At 53.4% G+C, this 24,724-nt stretch overlaps 9 protein-coding genes across 9 annotated transcripts; 6 read left to right on the top strand and 3 right to left on the bottom strand.

Moving 5' to 3' along the window:
* Positions 1-212: 212 nt before the first annotated feature.
* HMPREF1541_06609 (uncharacterized protein) lies at positions 213-1,391 on the bottom strand (the record flags this gene model as incomplete). The annotated part of the gene is made up of 2 exons (XM_008720939.1): positions 213-1,278; positions 1,330-1,391. 2 exons carry the CDS (start codon positions 1,389-1,391, stop codon positions 213-215), a joined length of 1,128 nt encoding a protein of 375 aa, XP_008719161.1.
* Positions 1,392-3,279: 1,888 nt separating this feature from the next.
* HMPREF1541_06608 (methionine aminopeptidase, type I) lies at positions 3,280-4,596 on the bottom strand (the record flags this gene model as incomplete). The annotated part of the gene is made up of 3 exons (XM_008720938.1): positions 3,280-3,948; positions 3,997-4,389; positions 4,456-4,596. The coding sequence occupies 3 exons, from the start codon at positions 4,594-4,596 to the stop codon at positions 3,280-3,282; spliced, it is 1,203 nt and encodes a 400-aa protein (XP_008719160.1).
* Positions 4,597-5,043: 447 nt separating this feature from the next.
* Positions 5,044-6,536, top strand: HMPREF1541_06607 (uncharacterized protein; the record flags this gene model as incomplete). The annotated part of the gene is made up of 2 exons (XM_008720937.1): positions 5,044-5,152; positions 5,224-6,536. 2 exons carry the CDS (start codon positions 5,044-5,046, stop codon positions 6,534-6,536), a joined length of 1,422 nt encoding a protein of 473 aa, XP_008719159.1.
* A 1,031-nt stretch (positions 6,537-7,567) lies between these two features.
* On the top strand, positions 7,568-8,846 carry HMPREF1541_06606 (uncharacterized protein; the record flags this gene model as incomplete). Its single annotated transcript, XM_008720936.1, has 2 exons — positions 7,568-7,803; positions 7,850-8,846. 2 exons carry the CDS (start codon positions 7,568-7,570, stop codon positions 8,844-8,846), a joined length of 1,233 nt encoding a protein of 410 aa, XP_008719158.1.
* A 1,173-nt stretch (positions 8,847-10,019) lies between these two features.
* Positions 10,020-12,020, top strand: HMPREF1541_06605 (uncharacterized protein; the record flags this gene model as incomplete). The annotated part of the gene is made up of 1 exon (XM_008720935.1): positions 10,020-12,020. One exon carries the CDS (start codon positions 10,020-10,022, stop codon positions 12,018-12,020), a length of 2,001 nt encoding a protein of 666 aa, XP_008719157.1.
* A 769-nt stretch (positions 12,021-12,789) lies between these two features.
* HMPREF1541_06604 (uncharacterized protein) lies at positions 12,790-12,978 on the top strand (the record flags this gene model as incomplete). The annotated part of the gene is made up of 1 exon (XM_008720934.1): positions 12,790-12,978. One exon carries the CDS (start codon positions 12,790-12,792, stop codon positions 12,976-12,978), a length of 189 nt encoding a protein of 62 aa, XP_008719156.1.
* Positions 12,979-13,823: 845 nt separating this feature from the next.
* Positions 13,824-14,891, top strand: HMPREF1541_06603 (uncharacterized protein; the record flags this gene model as incomplete). The annotated part of the gene is made up of 2 exons (XM_008720933.1): positions 13,824-14,198; positions 14,247-14,891. 2 exons carry the CDS (start codon positions 13,824-13,826, stop codon positions 14,889-14,891), a joined length of 1,020 nt encoding a protein of 339 aa, XP_008719155.1.
* Positions 14,892-15,509: 618 nt separating this feature from the next.
* Positions 15,510-18,983, top strand: HMPREF1541_06602 (uncharacterized protein; the record flags this gene model as incomplete). The annotated part of the gene is made up of 2 exons (XM_008720932.1): positions 15,510-15,649; positions 15,704-18,983. 2 exons carry the CDS (start codon positions 15,510-15,512, stop codon positions 18,981-18,983), a joined length of 3,420 nt encoding a protein of 1,139 aa, XP_008719154.1.
* A 1,170-nt stretch (positions 18,984-20,153) lies between these two features.
* Positions 20,154-23,432, bottom strand: HMPREF1541_06601 (uncharacterized protein; the record flags this gene model as incomplete). The annotated part of the gene is made up of 2 exons (XM_008720931.1): positions 20,154-21,021; positions 21,070-23,432. 2 exons carry the CDS (start codon positions 23,430-23,432, stop codon positions 20,154-20,156), a joined length of 3,231 nt encoding a protein of 1,076 aa, XP_008719153.1.
* Between the last annotated feature and the right edge of the window lie 1,292 nt (positions 23,433-24,724).

The following is a 24,724-nucleotide window of genomic DNA, read 5'->3' as shown; positions in this document are numbered from 1 at the left end:
GCAGGTGTGCTCGAGCTGACAGAGGCAGTATTATTCATACTCTGTTGCTGGCCAGTCTAAAATGCCTGTGTCCGACTCGCCTTGAGCTAGCATGTTCTTTCAATGGTTGTTTATTCATCGTTTGTGCGCAGGATACGAATCTCCAAACAGCACAATCTGCTCGAGCCTGTGTCTACGAAGCTCGGCTTCTAATCAAACCCCCGGACGCGCTTTCACCTTGATTCCAGCGGAGAATGGAATGTTTGCATAGGATACTGCGGAGATCCACGGCCGCCCCCGTACTCGAGCATCCCCTCTGCCGATGTCGACGGTCTCGCGTGATGGTGACCTGCCTCTTCATCGCCGGTGTTGAATGGCGATCTTCTGGTGAGGCGATGATTCCAGGGCATGTCGCCTAAATACGCGTTTTCCTCGTCTCTTGGGCCCCAAGCCAACCCGTATCCTCTCTGCACCGGTAGGTGATACAGTCGAAAGGCAGTGTATGCGCAGATAATCCCGATCACACATCCTGCAAAGATATCGATTCCGGCGTGATGGAAGTCTGCGTAGCGACTGGCGCAGATGAACAAGGCCACACCGATCGGGATCATAGCAATTGTGACTTTCCACAGAGGCGGGGCGCTTCTCCTCTCGTGGTAATAGCTCACGACGTCCACATCCTCTGTTGATTTATCCGGCACCGGCATATGCTGACCGAGATATGGCAAGACGACCGAGAGCTTCATGCACAGCCATAATGACAGATACAGTAGACCGGCCCATGACATCGACGAGTGTCCCGAGGGAAATGCGAAAAAGGCATCGTTGAAAAGATCAAGATCGGTCGGCCGACATATCTCGTATGTAACCATTGCCGGTGCGTCGGACTCGATTTCGCTTCCGGAGCCACCCACGACGAAATTCCCGAGATTTTCGATATCCGCGTTACAAATGGCTAGGAGATTGGGTCGAGGCTTCCCCACGACTGCCTTGAGGCCGGAGGTGATGAAGAGCGTCGCCGCAAGGCTGACACCCAATCCCATCCATCCAGCATTGGCGTCCCAGAACTTGTCCCGCCACGACGAATACACTCGCTTCTGATCAGGTCGCCGAATACTGGGTAGTACAAATGCGAGGACCAATATGATGATCGCGGGTCCAAGGAAGCATGCAATGGCGGCTTCCTCTAACGTGACAATATCGGGCTTGAGAGGATAGGCAATGGCGCGATCTGCGAGCGAGAACGGGCGGCGGAATCCCCTGACCTTACCCAGGTAACCTCCCCCTGCGGCGAATGCTCTGCTTTCGTCAGTTTCTTCCCCCATAACTCTGAGATGCATAGATTCTCACATTATCACAACCCAGTCAAGGGCATAGGAGATTCCGGTGTGTACCAACATACCCCGGCCCATATTGCACGGGTTGCGCAAGCTATGCAACTGACTAACAACAGAAAGAGGATGTACTCAAAAGAACAATCATTCGAGTGGAAGGAACAAAGTATAAAAGGAACCACTGTTCAGCTCTCGAGAGGCTATCTGCGTCGCGTGCCCAGCTGCTCCTTTTGGGGAGGATTTTTGCGAGACTTCGGAGACGTCACTTGAGGAGACGATGGCGGGCTTGGCCTTAACGGGGGCTGCCTCTATTGGACTCGGGCGGCTCCCCCTTAACGTAAATTTAGGGTAGTGCAACGCGGGCGATCGCGAGAGTGCTCCATTGTTGCACCGTTTTCAGTCTTGAGGGTGGCTATGCCGGCCGCGCACTGATATAAAACATTCTCTGCGCTTGGTGTAGGCGCGTCTCGCAAAAACATTTCTGCGCTTGGGTGCAGGCGCATTTCGCAAAAAACCTCCTGCATCGGGACGTGCAGGCGCCCTGACTTGGTATCGACGGCTCCTCCTCGCATTCTTTACGCTCGATTTGGGCTTTGCATAAACACTGCCCTGAAACTCGCATGCTTCTCTCAATAGATGAATACAGCTGCTGCCTGAGTTGCTTCGTCAGCTCGTCGGCGACCATGAGTTCTGACACTCCTGAGACTCGCGAGCCAAGGCTCATGTGGACCTTGGCTTGGGTCAAGGACCTATGCGGCACAAGTGACGGGCCCAGCAGGCGCTGGCAATCCCGTCGGTTGAGCAACGCGTATCGGACTATTGTAACAAGATTATATTCCCCCAGTAAGCGATACATGCCAGATCTTCTACTATGGACGCGAACCAGCACCCCCGTGCGGATGTCAAGCAACGCTCTCTCCTTACCATAGCTAAGCCACGAATAAATGGCCATCTAGTCTGGTTTCTGGTTTCTGAGACGGTATGTACGCAGTGGTGGGAGAGGCTAACGTGTTTCTACATCTACGCTCAGGTTCAGCACAGCGCCTGTTGTCACCTCCGGGGGGGATGGGAGATATTCACTGCCTGGTGCTAACCCAGAAGACGGTTAGCGCGGACGTTTCGGTACCTGAGCACATCTCGAGTCTAGTAGAGGTTGCAGTCTGCAGATGGACATCATGTACGATATTTTTTGCACAAGTGTCAAACTGCTACGATGTGTCTCATGAGACTGTGTCTTCGTCCCGAGCCAGTTCGTCTCAACGTGTCTGCGACAAAGGAGGCTAGTGAGTCCTTGTCCGAATATAAAAGCCGGAGACCGACGGAAGGTCAGTCAAAGTATCAAGAATGTATCGAGCTACATAGCTCTTGAGGGCCATCTGTGCGTCCAGTGTGGATTGAAGAGCACAATAGCTTGTTGTTGGGGAAGGCGGAAGCACGGCGTTGGGGCTTTTTTGCGTCACGGTATAGGATCGCAGGAGTGTTGGAAAGACTCAAGCCTACCAAAGGCTGGCTCTTTGTGCTTGATGACTGACTCGTTTCAACAGACAGTATATAAACAATATCTAGACATAGCAATCCTATGAAGACTCAATGCAGTTCAGCAACGGAGGTAGGCTCCACTCAGGCTATGCAGACGGCAGCAGGTGCAAAGCTGGCAGGTTCATTTTCGGATCTCCGGTTGTGATGATTTCTTATGTCAGATAGTCCTCCCTTTATGCACAAGATTATTATCAACATTGAAGCCATCTGGCCACGGATGATGTCTTGAATGGCATTGGAAAGGTCGTGGTTTGACTTTTTATGCGAACGTATATTTTTGAATGGCCTGGCGAGGAAGAAGATACGCCCTATCTTGCAGACACCTTTGAGTTGGTGCCCTGCAAGCGTCTAGATGGCAGGTGTTCAGCAGTATGTCGATGTCCAGCTGTTGCGCTCGAGAATGGCCGGCTTCTAGGGAGCCTTAAGCTCACTTCGGTCCCTCGCCATTGGTAACCGCTTCAGGCGGGAACGGGATCGGTTGACCGGGTGAATCAGGCAGTCGTGCTGTCAATACTTCAACGCCGTCCTCAGTCACCAGCAGTGTATGCTCAAACTGGGCCGACCGGCTACCATCGACCGTGACACTCGTCCAGTCGTCCGGCCAAGTCTTGTCCTTATAGTTGCCCAGGCTGATCATTGGTTCGATTGTGAACGTCATACCCGCCCTGCACTTCCCGACTCCCTTGTTTTTCGCATAGTGTGGCACGTTCGGTGCACAGTGGAACAACGTGTTGATACCGTGCCCGACATACGTCTTAATGACACCTAGATTCTGCGTCTTGGCGTGTTTCTCGATTATGTCACCAAATTCCTTGATTGCAACACCGGGCTTGACGTGCGCGATTGCCTTCTCGAGACACTGTCGAGTGGTCTCAACGAGGCGTACGTTGTCAGGATTGGCCCGCGCCGTCTCGCCGACATAATATGTTTCGTTCAGGTCACCATGATAGCCCTCGTGAAAAAGAGAGATGTCGAGATTAACAATGTCGCCATCTTGAAGAGGCCGTTGATCTGGGATGCCGTGGCAGATGACCTCGTTCACCGAAGAGCAGTGTGATTTTGGGAAGTGGTTGTAATTAAGGGGAGAAGGGTACGCCTACACAACGTCAGCAAAGAGATTATGGTCAACTGTGGTAGATCTTACGTTCCGCTCTATGCAAGCTCGGTGCACGATCTCGTCAATCTGATCGGTTGTGATGCCAGGCTTGAGGGCGGCGGCGGCAATATCGAGAACTTCTCTGGAGAGACGGCAGACCTTGCGCATGGCTGCTATGCCCTTCTCATCCAAGATGGTAATGTTGTTTCTCTTGACGTAGGGATAATTCGGCATGCCCGTCTGTGACCATTCTGGATGCGGTATCGACTTGGGGATGATTCTCTTCTCCGACAGAGGATACACAGGTCTCAAAGCGCCTGTGAAGGGATAGGTGGGGAACGGATTGAAATGGCCGGTTTCTGGATCGACCTTAGAAACGACGCCTGGGGCGAGGATGTTCGCCAAAGGGTTCTTACTTTTGTGCAGTTGTTTATGTTCGGTCTAGGCTATCTGTAAGCATCATGCCAGCCGCCAATTGCCAGTCTGAGACAGACCAAGGTTGCCTACCCAACTCCGCTTGAAGCAGTCTTGTGAACAGAAGAAGCTGTCAACTCCCATGTCCCTACATTTCGGACATTGCAATGTGCTCGCGTCGTTCTCGCAGTTGAGCCCGGGACACTTCCGTGGCTGCTCTGCCGCTTGGTCCATGGTGAAATGACTTCAGTGGTGGAAACTGTAGAGATCTCAACGCCGGTTTTCGTCAGTGGTTGGGGGGTAATCTGCTCGCTGGCAGTTTCAGACACGTATTGGGATTGTCGAGGAGGCAAGTTTTGACAAAGCTAGTGCAGAATTATCATATGTTCACTGCTCGAAGTGCCGTGCGTAGTTCTAGCAAGGCAGCCCACCACCAGCGAGGCACGCCCGAACATTTGCAGTCGCGGTCGGCACTTTGGCTTGGCTTCGGCGGTCGGCGAATGAAATCCTTTTCGCTTGGCTGACATAATGAATGACTAATGACTCTAGGCTCCGAACACGCAAGTCACGGCATCACTTTGCTCGTCCGGTGGGCCGGATGGGTTTTGTCATCTTTCGGAGCGAGCCTTACTTCGTCTTCTGCCAGCATCGATCTGTTGGACATCGGCCTTGTGTGTGGAAATGGCGCCACGCAAGATCGCTGTGATCGGTGCTGGCCCAGTCGGTGCCTTAGCAGCATTGTATGCCGCCACACGAGGCGACGATGTAGAAGTCTACGAATTGAGAACTGGTGCGTCTCAATTGTCCTCTGACGCCACCCAACTTTTTCACGATGCAGCTCTCGAATCTGACGAATGCTAGACCTAAGGGACTCTACTACTTCGCCGTTGAACTTCACCAAATCCATCAATCTAGCCTTGTCCGAGCGGGGGATCAATGCCCTTCGTTCCTCAGGCAATAGCGCGCTGCTTGAGGAAGTCCTCAAAGAGACGATTCCCATGCACTCTAGGATGGTTCACTATCGCAATGCTTTAGGGAACACCATTGAGGACTCTCAGCAATACGATGTCCATGGCCGCTTCCAACGATCCGTCGATCGCGGCCTCCTCAATAAAGTCCTTATCAATGAATTGACCAAGCTTCCTAATGTCAAGCTCAACTTCCAGCACAAGCTTACGGGCGCCGATTTTCGCCGCAAGAAAGCCTGGTTTGAGATCCAGACCGATAAAGACGCTGTGGCGGGCCGTCGAGCCCAAGAGATAGAGATCAATTTCGATCTCATGATTGGGGCGGACGGCGCCCATTCCTCCACAAGGTACCACATGATGAAATTTGCTCGCATGGACTACGAGCAGACATATATCGACTGCCTGTGGTGCGAATTCAGCATGCCGCCAAGCGACTCAGGTGACTTCCGCATCTCCCCAAACCATTTACATATCTGGCCCGGCGGCAGCTTCATGTTCATCGCGCTTCCGAATCTTGACAAGAGTTTCACTTGTACGCTATTTGCCCCAGTGTCAACTTTCACAGCCCTCGAGCAAGGCGCTGATGGTGAGCTCGTTACCTTCTTTGATCGCCACTTTCCCAGTGTTACCGACCACATCTCTCCCGACGAGCTCAGCACACAATTTCGGCGCAACCCTCATCTACCACTAATCAATATCAAGTGTGCTCCACACCACTACGCCGACTCTGCAGTCATTGTTGGTGACGCTGCCAATGCTATGGTGCCATTCTACGGGCAAGGTATGAATGCAGGCCTCGAATCCGTGCGAACTCTCTTCTCAGTGCTGGACTCACATAGGAGCATTGGCGATGCTCTATCGTCGTACACCACAAGGCGGACCAAAGATGCCCACGCAATTGCGGATCTGGCCCTAATAAATTACGTTGAAATGCGGTCGTCAGTGACCTCCCAATTCTACAAGCTCAGAAAGTATATTGAGGAGACGTTATATCATTACTGCCCTAGTATGGGCTGGGCAACGCAATATTCGCGGGTCAGCTTTAGCAACCTTCCGTACAGCGAAGTTATCGAGAGATCGAAGCATCAAGAGAAGGTCCTCAAGACTACCCTTGCCACAGGTCTATTGATCCCGGCTATTGCGGGTGCGTATCAGCTATCGAGGGTTCCTAGCGTCCAGCGGGTGTTGCGGAGAGCCGGTAGCTGAGGTCCTGCGGCCTACACTGGTCCAATGCGACTTTTCACACTACTTACCGCCAAAATGCGGTCAACAGGGCAGACTGAGCCTCGAGCAGGAAGTTTTGCTACCTGTGAAAGAAACAGGAACTGAGAACTCCTCGGCATGTACAACAGACATACTGGCTCTCAAATGCAAACATTGATTGGCCATCCCTTACGGCCATGACGATCTCAGGACCTATCTTGGTGGAAGAGAAAGCTGTGAGGTATAAGCTTTGCGGAAAGTGCAGCATGACCTCGAACCGGCTGAATAAAGTGGCACTCCTCAACCTACAATCGGAATGTGAGAGCATCTGTCGTGGAAAACTGCTTCTCCTAGATCCGGTGCCCGCGTCCTGTTGGTAGCCTGTCAATTCTCTGAGCAGGATATGTTAAGACGAGACATGTATAGACGGGGTATGGAAGCCTGAATAGGCAGCAGAATTGGTTGCTCTAAAGGTGCTAGATTGGATAAAAAGGCCAATACTCCAGTCAGTTACTGCCATTACCATCGTATACTCGACTGAATCTGTTGGATGATTGTTTGTCTCGAATACAGGTGGCTTTGGGTAAATGCTCGTTGGGCAATAAAAGCCTTGGCAAGGTCATTTCTATATGACTTCAAGTGTCGTTATCCGCATTCGTGACTCTGAGAGCCTTGCAGATGGCTCGGATCCGGCTTAGAGAGACTCTACCCTGCGACACGGAGGCTCTACGCATCTTCTCGGTACCGGCGGCGTCATATCTGCCGTCGCTGCTACTACATGGATTGAGCTCGAGGTGAGCTAATCCCATTGCGGACACCCCACTTTTCTTCCTCGCTTCGGCCAGCAGTGACGACTACGCGGAACATCTCTATGCAGGCAGCACCTTTTCTTATTGCGATTTGCGGCTGACGTACCGACGACGAGCCGAATACTAACAGCATCCAAGTTGACAGAGGCTATGGCGACTGATATGTGAGGGGAGATAAGTCCATACTTTGTTCAGCCATGGCAGTTTCTGCCGACACTCAGAGCCATGACCTTACCCAAACCCAGCTCAGCCTTCACCATCCCCAGTGTTCACGATGATCTCGAACTCGACTGTCGTGTATATTATCCACGGTTCAGTAACAGTAAGCTCTTTGGACGAGCTTTTGCGATTTTGGCACATCCATACGCGACTCTTGGTGGCTGCTATGACGATCCGGTCGTAGGGTCTGTAGGCAGCACCCTTTTGCAGAATGGCATTACAGTTGGCACGTTCAATTTCAGGTCTGTCCTCACGGATCTGTCGTAGGTATAGACTGACAAAGAAAAGAGGGGCTGGAGACTCGGCTGGCCGGACTAGTTGGACAGGACGACCCGAGCTCACCGATTATGTGTCATTCTATGGCTTCATGCTGTGCTGCATAAGCACCTTAGAGCGTGACGCAGAAATCTCTTCATTGGAGAAGCCGACAGGTCGTCCGCCGTTGCTTATTCTCGGCGGGTACTCGTACGGATCTCTTATCGCATCTTGCCTACCCCCAACCGAATTTGTGTCTCAGCTGTTTGACGCCGTTGCGGAGGACTCGGCCGAGGCAGAAATCAAGAGCCGGGCTGAGAAGACGGCTCGAGATCTGGGAGCATACTTTGAGATGCTGCGGGATGGGTCCATCGGACGGGGACGCAGCAGTCTGCGCGTTCCCGGTCCTGTCTCGCCAACCAAAAGAGGAATCGCTATGGGCGGGTATGACTCGGAAGCCGCCAGCCGAAGAATCAGCCGAGAATCATCTCGCAGGAGCCTTGACGGCGACAGAGTAAGAAGGAGCCTGGATCGGGCACGGCAACGGTTGCGATCCCGCGTATCCAGCGATCAGTATCCAAGCACGCCGACTGCACCACCGTCTCGCCAAGGCGAGCAAGTGGAGGTGGTTCGGCCAGATGTTGCGTATCTGCTCATCTCACCACTTCTGCCACCAATTTCTGGTTTTACTGTCATGTTCTCCAAGCCCACCTTCGAGAAGCGAGATCCCAAAACAGGACGAATAGCTGTTAAAGATAATTCGAATAGGGACCAGAAGTTCACGGACCACCCGACGTGCTTCATTTACGGCAGAAGAGACGGCTTTACTTCCAGCTCCAAGCTCGGGAAATGGGCGAATGAACTCCACCAGAAAGCCAGTTCGACATTCTCCTCTTACGAAGTTGACGAAGCTGGTCACTTCTGGGCAGAGAAGGGGGCTACGGGCCGGCTACAGTCCAGTGTCAAAGACTGGTTGGCAATTATAGAGCAAAGTCAGGTGCGAGAGCGTGGGAGCGGCGCCAAAGGGTGAAGGCCGATATCTAATTAGTTACGGGAAAACCTAGCCAGCTTGGTCTACCGGTCGTACCGGTCAGAGTGCCGTCACCAACTTGTCCAACAGCACGAGGCTGTGGCGGGAATGACTTGCGAGGGACGGAAGCAATCCGTGCACGAGAGCCCTGTGAAGCGTCACTGACACCGAATATGCTTCGGCAAGATCTGGTACTGATCGTATGCGGTCTCGAGACCAGGTGACGAGCGGCCGGTGGTCAGCGGCCGGCCATGAACAGATTCGGGGTCCAATGAGCGCGCTCGAGTATGACAGCAAAGGAAAGCCTTAGCGTACGAGACTGCAGCATGACCAGAATCGAAAAGGGAAAAGAGGCACAGCTGGAAGTTACACGGCGTTCTCCAAGATACTCCGTACAAGCATGTGAACGGACTTTGTGGCATATGCATCACCAGCCCTTTGTACTACGTATCGCCTTGCGTCTTGACGTTGTGACGGCAGTATTGCGGGCGAGTGCGTCGACGACGGCTAGCTGTAGTGCGTCAGGCGGTGTTCGTACATGGGACAGTTGGATTTATCGGCCACGTAGCAGCGTGGTTTGGCGAGTGGGCAATGCACCACACTTGTGCACGTGTGGATATGTAGACAGGTGGACATGTGACATGTGGACATGTGGACATTCCCTCGACCCCGAGAAGTGGGCGATCGTTGCTTTGTGGCACACGGTACCTGGCCGCCGCGCTTCCTTTTCCTTTTTCTTGAGACCTCACTTGACCACACGACCACACAACTCAGCTGCTGAGTTTTCGCTTCCCCATACCTGCCATTCGCTCCATCCTTCCCCATGGCTAACGGTGAAGCCATGGGAATTGTCCAGCTGACAAGCTTAACTTGGTAGTGTGGCCGGCATTTCGCCAGCGATCAACCTTGGGTCAAAAGTGAAGTCTCCCTTGTTTCGTCATGTTTGTGCTTTGACCCTCGCCCTCGTGTGTACCCGTTTTCCACTGGACCGCGTGCTACTGGTATGGTCGCTCCTTCCATGGCCCGCGCGCAATTGATGTCTGCACCACTATCGCAATAGATCTTCTTCACTGTCCACTACACCTATTCCTACAGCCAACGCAACAAAACCTAGAACAATCACACCAGATCAAGTACTACAAGAATCCAATCTCATGGATCGCTCCTGGCGAAATGGGACTGCTCATTACGCTGACTGACTACTATTCGCCCTACGACAACCGCATTTTCCTTGCCGCGGCGCAATTCTACACACTCGGCTTCAAGCTCGTCGCCCCGCTCAAATGCTGGAGGGCCACGGCCGATTCTTATGCGAGACACCTCGAGTATCTTTTACAACGCAACGGAGAGCACGCGGCAGCCAGATTGCTCAAGAAAGAAGCCGAAGAAGCGCAATCGCTCATCGAATACGAGCAATGCACAAATACCCTCGATAAACTCCAAGGCCATGACCGCTGGAAGGACGAGTATGACAGCATTGAACCCGGCTACAAGCCACATATGATCGAGGCCCAGATCGACAACCTCCGACATGCTGCTGCACCCAGAGACCGCAAGGAGATGAGCCTTGTCATTCGTGCCACACTGAATCGCGAACTTGGTGGGATGGACAACTTACGTCTGTACAAGCACTCGTGGTTTGGCACCAAGAGATTAATAGATGAATACAACTATACAGCAGTCAATGCCATCGACATGCTGGTCCAGACGTCCGTGGTCCATGATGTACCTCGGTCCGACATCAGGGACAGTCTCGACGCTCTACAGAACGCTCTCGTTTACCACGGGAGAACAGCGCTGTGCCTTTCGGGTGGTGCTTTGCTTGGGATGAAGCACATTGGTATCGCCAAGTGTCTTTGGGAGTGTAACTTACTTCCCGTGATCATCTCAGGCACCTCGGCTGGGAGTATTGTTGCAGCTATTGTCTGTAGCTCGACAGACGAGGAGATGGAACAGACTCTTCAGCGCTTTCCCAAATCCAACCTAGCAGTCTTCGACCCAGTTGGTACCAGGTGGTACGGCTGGTGCGGCAACCGTTTGTCTACCTGGTGGCAGACTGGCAGATTCTTTGACCCGGCGTTTCTGCGCCATGTCATGAAGGACTGGCTGAAAAATCTTACCTTTCAGGAAGCCTACAACAAAACCCACAGAGTCCTGAACGTCTGCGTATCCAGGGCCCACAGCCCGGAGCCGCGCATCCTCAACTACATCACCTCTCCTGATGTTTTGATCTGGTCCGCCGTTTGTGCAAGCTGTGCAGTACCGGCGATATTTCCCGAGGCCACAATCTATCAAAAAGATCCTATAACGAAGAAGGAGGTGGTTTGGATGGAGAGTGCTGTCAGTCAGACCTTCGTCGACGGCTCCTTGGATCATGACATTCCCATGCGGATGCTTAAAGACATGTTCAATGTGTCGTGGTTCATCACTGCGCAGGTCAATCCGCATGTTCGACCCTTCTTGGCCAAGGAAGAAGAATTCTGTGGCAAGCAACCAAATACCGGTGAGCCCAATCCGGGCTATGTATCGATCCTGAAGCGCTTCGTCCACGACGCCTTGACTCACGGTGCTCAGCAGCTAGCCGATGCTGGGTTTCCTCCTTCAACGTGGCGATGGGCGGCGGTCCTCAACCAGCAGTACACTGGTGACTTGAACATATCGCCAAAGATACGATGGATGGAGCTGGCTACCATGGTAGCCAATCCAACACCGGACTACCTGCTAGCAGCAACGAGAGATGGTGAGAGGGCGACATGGCCGAAGGTCTGTCGCATTAAGAACACTGTCGCCATCGAACTTGCACTCCAAAGAGGGATCCGGGACATTGTTGAAAGACTACATTTCTCGCCAGAAGCAATGGCTGCTCGAGAGCGAAGTCGGGCGAGTCGAGGACGATGGCTCCGGGGACGCCCTCAGCCTCAATTTTTGCGTCCTCGAAGCCTGAGCAACGATAATCGGCGAGAAGGCGACGATGATGACCGGACGTCTAGTTCAGTCGATCCCGGAAGTCTCAAACATCGCCGCAATCGCAGCCTTGGACATCTTGAGATGACTTCGGTCGCTGAGATGACTTCGCGGCCTCACACGCCTCCTCTCCCACTACTCTCGCCTCAAGCTGGAGTGAACGAGTCGAGCCTCGTGATGACGCCCGCTGATCGGCCAGCAAGCGGATGATGATGCTGTTGCTGCCCTTCAAGTATTTTCCTTGAGTGATGAGCGTTCCATACAGCATAGCACAGCATAGCATTAAAGTACAAGCCGAGCGAAACACGGATGCAACAACCCTATAGCATCAAGACCAATTCAGACGATACTCACATATCAGTACATATGACATTTTCCTTTTGATCATAGCATTTGAATTTTTCCCACTGCCTTTGCTCCTGTGACGGTTTGGTCTCATTATCGCTGTAGAAATTTTGGGTGGAGCGGCGGTCAAGGGCCTACATTGGCGAACAGCCTTGCGCCAAATCCCCAGTTCGACGCGCTCGCGAGACAATTGTAAAATCATCTACCCATGTACCAGCAGCCTTTCTGTCCTCAACGCCACTCTCTTCTCTGCAGCAAGCATTAATAGTGATGTCGCATCCCATGCTTCCGTCTACAACGACTATCTAGAGACAGAAGACTGCACTGTCGCATGGGGGCAGCAGGCCACCTCTCGCAAGCGAAATGGACCTCAAGTCAATGCTGAATGAGTCCGCCGTTCGACCACAGCCTCCTCCTCGACTGCACACTCCATCAACCTCTGTGTCAGAGCGACCAATCGATCAACATAATTCCTATGATGCGCCTCTCGATCGTCCGACGCCTCATGCTACCCCGTCCTACGCCCCGGACGCGCGAACGGGTGCGCTAGGCAGCTATTTCCCTACCCAGTCACCGCAACAACACAATTCAGCCTCTACTCCTAGTGCTGGGGCTCACTCCGCGGCCAGTTTATATGCGCACAGTCCGGGGCCCGGACAACAATTCACCCCGCGACGCGATAGTATCCCACCGCAAAATGTCTACACCCCAGGCCACCACCCCCCTCCGTCTCCCGCTGGCATGCCTCCATCGACCCCAGGATCGCAATACTATTCGGGCCAGTCACTCGTCTATGGCCAGCCATATCCGCAGCAGGGAGTAATCAATCAGCGCCCGCCAACTCGAGAGGACTATCCACAAGCAAACGGAAGATCATCGCAACCACCCTCGTATCAAATGTCACCGCCTCGTCCACATCCTCAGCAAACGCCAACTACACCACTTGGGCCCCCTCCTCCCAACCACTCGAGACCATCGATGCACTCTCAGAGACCACCATCTCAAGGCGACGACCATTTGCGTAGAGCCTCCATAGGATCGGGAGGATCTACCCACAGCCGTGATCCGAGTGTGTCTCATGTGCCATACCCAGATCCTGGTCGATCAACAAGTGTGCAGCGGTCGCAGTCGATTGAAGATGAGCGACTGAGGCAAGAAAGAGAGCGGAGTGCAGAGAGTGTCAGCCCGAAAACCATCCCCAGACCGCCTCCGCAGCGCAACTCGTCACATGGTAATTATCCTTATGAGCAATCTCCTGCCGGCTCAGTCACAAGTCACACATCTCATCCAGGTCCGCCACACATCGCCGACCAGTACACGAACAGCATGATGAGCACTCCAGTACAGCAGCAATCTGTACAATCGATGGACGCACGGGCCCAACCATTGTCACGACCCAGCCCAGGAGCACGACCCGCCGCAAGCATGACTCCACAGTCCACGCACTCGTCACTTCCTCCTCAGCCCAGCCCTCCGTCTAGCAAGATGCCCAGCAAGAAGCGGACTGCTAGTGTCATTTCGAACGCACCTTCTGTCATGCCGCCCATAAAAAGAATAAAACGAGAAGGAAGGCCGATCTGGGCGCAATCAGCGCGGAAAAAGAGACTGGTATTGGACGAACGAGGGCCACGCGCGCGACCACAAAGGAACAATTTAGCCGGGAGGGCAATGAATCGTGAGATGACACCAGCGGAGCAGGGTAGAAATGGAATTGGCCATACTGCACCCCCACCTGCCGCTGCACAAGCGCCAGCGGCGCCGCCGGCGCGACCGCAGCCACCGCCTATGGCAATGGACGACTCAATCTTACCCGAGAAGCCCAGGAACGACCTTGTCTTCATGGTATGCGAATGGATCTGGTCGCAGCTAGGAAGCAGAATGCCACCGAAGGGATCTGTCTTTGAGATCGAGGCCAAGCTCGGAAATATTGTGAACCTTGACGGAGGTGAAAGAATCAGACTCCCGGTATTGAGTGAGGCAATCTTCGATCGCATGGGATTCCCCAACCTGAAGACGAAGTTTGACACCAGTGTCATGACGGGAGTGAGTCTCATTTCCTAATTGCCTCGCGTTTCTGCTAACCATTGACAGGTGGCGCACAAGGGTCTGAACGAGTTTTTGAACCACACTGTCATGTGGACCAAACAGGAGATCGACCGTGGCGCGGCACGACATCCGGTGCACTACACCCATACGAGAGAATGGGACGAGTACTATGAGCTTACAACAGAAGGGCGCGGTGCTCTTCAGCACCTGACTCACTGGATGAATCCGAATCATCGACTCAAAGTGCGACAAACGTTCAGCAAGGAGACACAAGAAATGACAGCGCAAATCATCAAGATTCGAGTAGCGGATCTGGAGATCTACAATCCGAACGACGTTTTTGACTACCGCGTGTCAATTAGTCTCGAATCGCCTTGGAACGGTCCAGAGGAGCACCTGAACCGCCAGACCGAAAGAGCGAACGACCGACTCAAGGATCGGCTATCGTACAAACATCGGGATTACCAGATCGATCTCACGCAGATCAGTCATCCCGACGGGAATCATCAAGACCATGAGGTCGAGATCGAGATCAACAACGACTCGTTCCTGGCTGCGCTGGACGATGCGCGTGCGCAACGGTCAGACAGGTACGAAAAGTGCATCAGCGGTTTCGTGGATAATATTCGAATATTAGCTGGCCACGCGACTCATGCGGTACAGGCACGGCCTCCGCCGCCGGGGATGTAGGAGCTACCACGGGCAATGGAATTGTTTTGAACGAGCGCGGAGTTTGGGTTATTACACGGGTCCTACCCATGCTTATATGGCATGGGATCTTGTTGTCCTCTTCTTTGACACGGAACAGATGACTGTACCATATGTAGCAGACGCAGAAATTCGGCATTTCGAAGTCTAGCAAGCACTGCCCTAGGAGGATCGCAAGTAGTGGGTAACAAAGGTCTCTTTCTCTCTCAATCGTCTCCTCTCAAGGCTGAGTATCTGCTTGGCGAGGCTGGATTGATGCCCGGGCTTGGCATTGGATAAGCAATGCGTCAGTATGCAGCTGCCTTCAGTGTGCTTGCGACACGTTCAACTTCTCGCCTGCGCGACCTTTGGCCATCTTCCACCACTTTCCTTCATCCCGAATCTTACCCTTTCTGCATCGATCTGCAACCTTGACTGTACATTAGATCTTCCTCATCACTTGGAATCCCCGGTTCTCCTTTGTGTACCATCGACAACGCGGCAAGGTCTCTTGTTGACCTGCGCCTGCGCCCCTTCGTCTCCAAACTTCGGTTTCCGTCAACAAACGCCATCTGCACACGCTCGGATTGATCCCACGCAACAAATCGCACACTCATAATCATGCCTGGCCTCGTGTCGGCTGCTGGCCTTGTCGGCTTTCTATCCGAACCTGATTCAGAACTCCAATCGTTTGCTCTGAAAGAGCTGGATGGTCAGGTCGATCTACTATGGACTGAGATTGCAAACTCCGTCGGCCAGATGTAAGCTAACCATGTTCTGAGCAAACCAAGTAGAGGCTGATCATGTAACTACAGCGAAGCTCTTTACGAAGATGACTCCTTCCCCGATCGCAACCTGGCCGCCATTGTCGCTGCAAAAGTCTACTATCATCTCGGAGCTTACAATGAAAGCATGGCTTTCGCCCTCGGCGCGGGCAAATACTTCCAGTTGAACAATCCTGGCGAGTTCGAAGATACCATCATCTCGAAATGTGTAGATACCTGGATCGCTCTGTCTGCTGCGAAAGACCCAACCCTCGTCGCCGCTTCCAGTGCGGCTGAGGCTGAACTCGACACGGCTTTCTCACAATCCGCCGATGGCGCCGCTACGCTCTCCGCTGGCCTCACATCGCCCGTCACGCCTTTCTCACAATCAGCCCTGCCCTCAAAGTCGCTACTATCGAGACAGAATACCGCTGCGTCATTCGAGCCAGGACTCGCTATTGAGGGCGAGGAAGGTACTCCGGAAGCCATCATTCAGCAGCGTGGTCTTCAGAAGCAACTTAACGGCATAATCGAGCGTTTATTCGAGAAATGCTTTCAAGAGAAACGTTATCGCCAGGTCGTCGGCATTGCCGTTGAAGCCCGTAACCTTGAGATCCTACGAAGAGTCATACTACGAGCCGCGAAGGACGAGCAGCAAGAGAATGGCGAAATGACAAAGAACGGCGAGGAACTTATGGAGTACGTTCTCGAGATCTGCATGAGCGTTGTCCAAGAACGCGGGCTGCGTAATGAGATCTTGAAGCTTATTCTTGAGCTGCTCAACGACATTCCATCACCGGACTACTTTGCGATTGCCAAATGTGTTGTCTACCTGGACCAACACTCGATGGCTTCTGACATCCTGAAACAGCTCGTAGAAAAGGGTGATGCTCGATCACTTGCCGTCGCCTACCAGATTTCCTTTGATCTGTACGACAACAGCACCCAGGAATTCCTGCGGAAGGTGCGGGAAGAGCTGTCCACACTGGCGCCGGAAGACATTGAAGACTCTGACCCGCCCCCACCATATGATTCCACAGACGCCCAAGCACAAGAACAAGTGCAACAGGAGCTTCAAGATGCCGCACCCTCTAGGCCTTCAGTTAAGCCTGAGATCAAAGAGGCCGTTCAGTCGATACGCGATATCTTGGACGGCCTCAAATCGATACACCTCAACATCGAATTCCTCAATAAGTCAAACCGGGTTGATCTAACCGTACTGAACAAGGTCAAGGATAGTTTAGAGGCCCGCAACTCCATATACCATACCGCCGTGACGTTATGCACTGGTTTCATGCACGCAAAGACCGCCAATGATGACTTTTTCAGACAGAACCTAGAGTGGCTTGGGAAGGCTGTCAATTGGTCCAAGTTCACCGCAACTGCTGCTTTGGGAGTCATACATCAGGGCAACGTCAACCAGGTCGACAGACTGCTGAACCCTTATCTTCCCAAATCGAACGCTGGCGGTGCCCCTGCGACTGGCTCACCATACAGCCAAGGTGGCTCTCTGTACGCTTATGGTCTCGTCTGTGCGAACCACAAGGGCAAGGCAGTTGAATTCATCCGTAAGATGTTCAAAGACGCCACCGAAGAAGTCGTCCAGCACGGCGGTGCCCTGGGTCTGGGTGTTGCCGGCATGGCTTCGGGTGACGAGTCTTTGTATGAGGACCTGAAGAGCGTTCTATATACCGACTCAGCTATCAATGGCGAAGCCGTTGGCCTTGCTATGGGTCTTGTCATGCTTGGATCTGGTAACATGAAAGCGCTCGAGGACATGATCCAGTACGCTCGCGAAACTCAGCACGAGAAGATCGTACGTGGTCTCGCTATGGGTATGGCGTTGATCATGTACGGTCGTCAAGAAGGCGCCGATGTGCTCATCAATGGTCTTCTCAACGAGGCTGATCCGGTTTTACGGTATGGCGGTATTCTGACCATTGCCATGGCATATGTCGGGACCGGCAGCAATAAGGCGGTCAGGAAGCTCCTCCACACTGCTGTCAGCGATGTCAGTGACGATGTGCGCCGCATTGCAGTCCTCAGCTTGGGCTTCATTCTCTTCCGCAAGCATACTAGCGTACCGCGCATGGTTGAGCTACTTGCCGAATCTTACAACCCCCACGTCAGATACGGTGCTGCTATGGCCCTGGGTATCTCGTGCGCGGGCACTGGCCTCGACGAGGCTATTGACCTACTTGAGCCTATGCTCAAAGATCCTACCGATTTTGTCCGCCAGGGTTCTCTGATCGCCCTTTCGATGGTTATGGTCCAGCAAAACGAAGTCATGAACCCCAAGGTCGGTACTATCCGTAAGACCATGCTCAAGATGGTTTCAGACCGCCACGAGGATGCGATGTGCAAGTTTGGCGATGCTATGGCTATGGGTATCATTGATGCTGGTGGTCGCAATTGCACCATTTCGCTGCAGACTCAGACCGGCAACCTTCACATGCCCGGTATCGTCGGCGCTGTTGTTTTCACGCAGTACTGGTATTGGTTCCCTCTGGCTCACATGCTATCACTCTCCTTCACACCCACAGCTGTCATTGGTGTAGACCAGAAGCTGGATGTGCCAGTCTTCAAGTTTCACAGCAACACTCGTCCTTCTACGTTCGACTACCCTCCCGAGCAAACAGCAAAGACAGATGAGGCTCCCGAAAAGGTCAAGACCGCTGTTCTTTCGACTACGGCGCAAGCAAAGCGTCGCCAAGCCAAGAAGGAAAAGCAAGAAAAGACAGAGAAGGGTGATAGTATGGACTTAGACGCAACAGCGACTCAATCTCCTGTCACGCCGAAGGTCGAGAAACCCGAGGACAAGATGGAAACTGACGAGCCTGCTCCCAGCGACGACAAGAAAGAGGGAGACGCTGTCGCTGAATCCGATAAGCCCGAGAAAAAGAAGAAGGTCGAGAAGGAGAAGGTCGGATACGACATCAACAACATGTCCCGTGTCCTGCCTGGTCAGCTGAAGTACATCTCATTCCCGGATAAGCGCTTCCAGCCCGTCAAGAAGCCAGTGACTGGTGGTGTCATGGTTGTGCTAGACACCCAACCTGAGGAAGAAAAGGAGACCATTCCTCTTACCGTCAGCAAGATTAACGTACCTCCGGTACGAAGCATCGGTGGTCAACAAAGCCAGCCAGCAGCTGTGCCAGTCACTCCTGCTAGAGGCATTGGTGAATTCGCTGCTGGAACTGGTGCTGGAGCAGCCGCTGCCGCTGGTGTCTTGACAGCCGTGGACGAAGATGAGGAAGGCGCCGAAGAGGCGCCTCTGCCTGAGGAGTTTGAGTATGAGACCGAGAACGAGGGAGATGCTATGGAGGAGTAGTGCCTGCCGCCTAACTCTGGGTTCGACTCTAGTGGGGAAGTCCTGGACCACAGCGACTGGACCTACATTCCCACCGTGTCTGACCCGACATGTCCTCGTACTCCGAAGCGGCAGATGGACAGCGATAGCCATGATCCAGATGGTGGGGAAGGGGAGAGGTGAAAAGGTCAAAGGAGTAAATGAACTGTGGTGGACAGGCATTGAAGCTTGCATTACTACCTACCCTCGATTACACGTGCGTGCGGCAACGATCATCTTTGGATGGATGACTTGACCGAGTGCGAGAGAGGTTTGCCGAATGTATTTTAACCTTTATCTTACCTTTTGCTTTGCCGTGCGTGGGGAGCTCAGTAGAGAGGGGGAGAACACAGTACGGCGAGGAGCATAGTAATCAATACATGCCAGTCAAAGTTGCAACTTAATCTTTCTTTCTACTTTACCTATTGTTGACTCAGTCGTCTATATTACCCATCAAATGCTGATAAGGAACGGAACTCTCGAAGTGATCGAATCACAGCTGTCTCTGCTATTTTCACAGCTATCGCTTGCGCACTAAAACATCCCAGAGCACTTGAGAATCATCACGTGGAGGCTGGCTGCCTGCCTGCCCTTGACCAGTAGTGCTTTAGCATGTATGTATGTACACACACATGTCTTCCCAAAATTCAGCCCGACGAGCCCCGCTGGATCACGCCCCAATCCGCCCTGGCTACTCTCTGTGAGCTACTTTTCTACAAGATCTCACGGCACGGCACGGACAGCCCCGTTTCTTTGGCATGCAGTAGAGAGGAAGGGGGGAGAGAAGCCGATCGTTTTCAGTCGAGGAAGTTCGAATTATGATTTTGCGGTCTTTGCTTGCGGCGACTTCAAGGTGATATAAGTAGCTTTTGGTTGGTGGGCTTTATCTCGCTAAGAATTCAGGACGCCCAAGATCCAAGATGCTGTGGTTGTGGTTGTGCTACGCCCTCATTCTGATCTGTGAAATGCAAAGACAAAAAAGAAGGCGTGCGTCCTTTGGTGCATTACTGTCAACAAGGACTTGTAAAGCCTCCACTGCCGGCCTTGTAGCCGCCTCCACGCGTGGATTTCTCATCAGGTACTGCCACCCTCCGTTCCCTGCTGCCATCGTCTCAACGAGGATCCTTCGCAGCATCTCAACAGCATACTCAATCAGTCGTCGTCATCATCCTCGGCATATCGTGGACCGCCACCTACAGCAGGGGTCGGTGCATCGTAGGCCCCACCTCCACCCCAGGCTGCGGGTGTCGGCGCACTGACCGGACCACCAGCTGGCGTAGGCGCATCCATCGCAAGTCTGTTCTTGCCGAGGGGGATGGTGTTCGCAGCTCGTGCGAACCCCGGTGTGGGCGCGTCCATTGAGCCAGCATTGCCAAAGCCTGCACCAGGCGTGGGCGCCGAGTACGCGGGCGTGTAGCCGTCGTCAGCTGGAAAGGCTGGAGTTGGGGCATTTAGAGCTGCGGCAGGAGTTGGAGCATCGTAGGCGCGAGCGGCTGGGGTAGGTGCAGAAGCAGCAGCAGACGGTCCAGACCAGGCCGGCGTCCTTGAGACCGTTGTTGTGCTGGTGCCGTATGCAGGCGTACGGGAACCGGAGGCAAAGGCATCGAAAGCTGAGCCGCTACCGCTAGAGCCTCCGCCGAAGCCATGGTCAGCGCCATAGGGCGTCTTGGCTGAAGAGGACCAGGCAGGTGTGCGTGAGCCTGTACCCGCTGAGTAGTTGCCTGCTCCGCCGTACGTGGTGGTGTTGCCGGCACCACCATACGAAGTCTGAGAGCCACCGGCACGCCATGATGGTGTACGACCCGAATCCAGGGCCGAAGAAGGTCCACCCCAGGCTGGTGTACGAGCGCTGGCGCCCGCCCAGGCAGGTGTTCGACCACCATCCACTGCAGCAAAGGGAGTGCGGGCACCATCAGGGACGCGAGAGCCAGGTATGCCGGGACCTGCTCGCATTTCCGACGGCGGGCCGCCACGACGACCCGCCCATTGAGCGTAGGGAGTGGCTTGATCAGTGTTGGGACTATGATGGATTAGTATGTGCGAAAGGGGACCGTGAAGCGGAACATACTCAATGACACTGATCTCAGACTTGCTGATGTTCACGGTCTTGTTCTTGGACTCCAACTCGATGCGAGCCTCATTGATGGTTGTGTCTTTCACAGTACCACGATGGCCCTTGTAAGGGCCTTTTGTGATCTTGACCTTCTTGCGGATCAATCTGTCCATACCGGGGCGCTGAGGCGGACCCATGGGAGCGCCATTAGGACCTTTGCCCTGCATGAGCGCAGGATTCATCTTCGACAGGTCAGTCAGAGGCGCGCCACTACGCGCGCTCCTGCCGACAACGTTCGAGCTTCGGGCAACCCAAATGCCAGCGTTCTCGACCATGCGACTGCGGTCGTGGGCAAAGAGATAGTTGCGATATATGTGCAGAATGTTTCCGGACTTGCCTTCGCCACCTACTTCCTTGATGGTGTCTCCTTGTCTGATCTCGGAGCCATTCTTGTCGACAGCAACGGCGTTCCGAGAAACCATAATCTTCGATAATGACGACGGTAGACGTGTCTCGATCGATCCGTTTTGATCCATGACTTTGACAGTCTGCGGGTCGGCGCCGACTACGCAACCAAAAGTCGTCGCCGTGAGCTGCACGAGATCTCGGACCTCGAAAGGGCTACGTTCTGTGCTCGCACTGGCGCCGGACGCTATTCTCAGATCCTTACTAAAGACTGTGAACTCGATCTGGTTGTCATGAGACAGAATAGTGACCTTGTCGTTTTCAATGGCGATGACCGTGCCGACTTGATCACGGTACTTGCTGGCACCGCCCACCACAACATTGTCGCCATCTCGGAAGCGCTTGCGCAGATTTCGGACCGGAACCTCGACAAGCTGATTATTGAGCTCACCTTCTGATACGCGGATGGAAACGATGTTGCCGGTAACGCGTTCTGTGCGGCCAACGACACCTTTTTGTTCACCGTTGAACACCTCGACCTCATCTCCAACCTGGTAGCTGCTCTCAGCAGTAGACTTGTCGTGCAAACTTTGCTTCAGTGTTTCCAGATCCAACATTTCCGATCCATCCTGGCCAGTCTTGGTGAATAGCTGTGTTTCTTCCAACTTCGGCTGCACATTTTCTGTCTGTAGTTGTGGGAGCTTGTAGGTTTTGATCAGGAAACCATCCTCATACTCTTCGCCCTTGTAGGTGAAGCTTTTCCGGGTGAGACCACCAGACTGCTGAAGGAATCGTGAATGCCGCTTTTTCGCCTCCACTTCGCTGAACAATCGGGCGGGAGGTCGGTTCGCAAGGTTCTGTGCAGGAGCAAAACCAGGCCGCTTTCGCTTATCACTCCCAGCAGGCGCTTGAGGTTTGGGTTGGTCCTCATCAAAGCCATACGTCAACCGGGGAACAACCTTGACGGTAACATCGAGCCCGTTAGGTACCGTGTCTTCGACAACGGCTAGATCACCGGTGTAGATACCCTTGCGAATTCGGACGTATGCGCCAGGCTGCAGTTCCTTGGTCTTGGTCACCCGCAGCAGATCAGGCATCTCCTTCATCGGCACGAGATTCATCTTGCTGTGAGGATAAACATCGTGGACATCTTTGAGAGCGTGCTCGACATCCGCCTTATTCCGGGCTTCGACAAAGATGTAGCCTTTCATGGCGCCATCACCGCGCTCAAAGGCAGAGAATATGCGCATTGGGTCTCTTGCACGTCGCTGAATGAACTTGGCGTTGATGGCACGAACAATCTCTTTCTCCTTGCCTTCTCTGCACTTGACACCGAAGATACTAGGGTCCGACACATCAGGCATAAGCAGATTCTGGGGCACAAAGCCTCTGTTGGAGATGGCGGTAGTAGTTCTTCGGCCGTAACGCTCTCTGAACTCGGCAGCCTGCTTCTCTGCGTCCATGGAAGCTTCAAGCTGTCGCTTGCGGTCAAGCTCACGGTGGCGTCTATCATCTTGATCGGCTTCGGCAGGGAGGTCATCGTCCGGATGGGTGTCTTCGATGAATTCATTGCCCAGGCCTTCTTCGTCAGCCTCCAGCTCGTCGTCATCCTCATCGACCTCAGCCTCTTCTTCGAAGAACTGGTTCAGGCCGCGCCTCCGTTTGCGAGGGCGGGATCTTATGCCATCCTCCTCCTCATCCTCCTCCTCGTCTTCGTCATCTTCATCCTCGCCGCCGAGATCTTCACCCTCGCCTTCGTCGTCTTCGCCGTTGTCTGCCGGCTTCTCATCTTCATCCTCAGCTGCATCTGACGTCCGCCTTCGAGGGGCGGGCGATGAATCGCCGTTCACATTGTTGGACTTGTTATCATCATTATCGCCTCCTGCATCAGATCCTTGTTCGACACCAGGATTGAAGTCGTTGTCAGACTCCTCATCTTCGTCGAAGTTCTGGTTGAGGAGGTTGGCAGACATGCTGTGTTGTCGCGGCAACACGCAGGATGAAAGGGAACGTAAAAGGGTGCTAGCAATAACACAGGCTGAGAAGTGTAAGAGAGGTTGCGAAGATAGTGTACAGAGAGTGGAAAGTGGTTTGTTGAAGATGTTGTCGACGTGTAGTCAACTGCGCTTCTGGACAATGCATGCCAAGGCCTGCCTCGCGCCCAGTCTTGCAGCTATTCCGCATCCGGACTTACTTCGCCCAGGCTGAGTCATAGCCTCGCTCATTCACTGCCTGTGCCTCAACCCTTGCAACACTCTCCCTGCATTGTTTTCCGGCAGGAGGCCATCCATTCGACGTGCTATACTATTGGGGGATACCCAACTCTTCGTGGAGTGAGTGACAGCATGCGGTATACTCCTGCAACATCGCGCTCTGTCAAGGCCATTGCCATTCATACTACAGAGTAATAACGGACCACCGTATGATATGAGCTCGCTCGTGGTCCCCAAGCGTGTTTGCTAGGTGGCATAGTCACTTTCTCCTGCATATCTTCCTAACGCTCGATATCTCGAATTCAAATTCAAGACGCCTTTTCAAGTGCCACACCATTCGCTAAAGGCCAGCGCCTGTACCTCGGCGTGGGGGTAATTGCTTGATTCGAGCTTCGTTGCTACCGGAATTTGTATGAGATTCTGCTAACTTTTGAAGGCGGTCGTGCAGTGGGTGAGGCTTGTAGCAATCAACAGGGACATCGAGGGCGGGTTTTCTGGATCTTTGTAGGGAAGAGCAGGGCAGTCAAGATGAAGGCATGCAACGTTCCTCTCATCTCCGCTTGCCTCTGATATTGACTTGTGTCTGACTTATACATGCCGTGTGGCTTCACTTGAGCTTCCTCTCTCTAGATCCTCGTCTCACTTGAGCCTCCCTCCATCTGACAAACCCCGTCTTTCGGACATTATTGGTGCTCGAACCGCTTCGTAGTCCATGCTGGCCTGCTTGACCGGGTTGCTGATAGTTGCCGAAGACCTCCTGGCTGACACAAATTGGCCCTCATTGTATTTTCTCACGATGCAGGAACGCCTCCAGCATACCAGATGGGCAGGCTTGACAACAGACTGCCTAATGTATGGGACGATATGAGAGCCGTGACAGGCATCTACCCAGCGCCAGCGATGGTCACCTAATGCTACTCGATAACCTTTCGATCTGGAGTCGAACGCGCTACCGTTGCGCCAGCGGCTGGTGTATTCGCCTGATATTCACATTCCTGAATGTCCAGCTGTGGGGACGAATCATGTCATGAAGGACCCGAATAGAATTGGAG

The sequence above is a fragment of the Cyphellophora europaea genome (assembly GCF_000365145.1).
Source record: "Cyphellophora europaea CBS 101466 unplaced genomic scaffold supercont1.6, whole genome shotgun sequence".
NCBI classification, from domain to species: Eukaryota; Fungi; Ascomycota; class Eurotiomycetes; order Chaetothyriales; family Cyphellophoraceae; genus Cyphellophora; species Cyphellophora europaea.
Note: the sequence above shows the minus strand (reverse complement) of the source record. Positions and strands in the feature narration are given on the sequence as shown.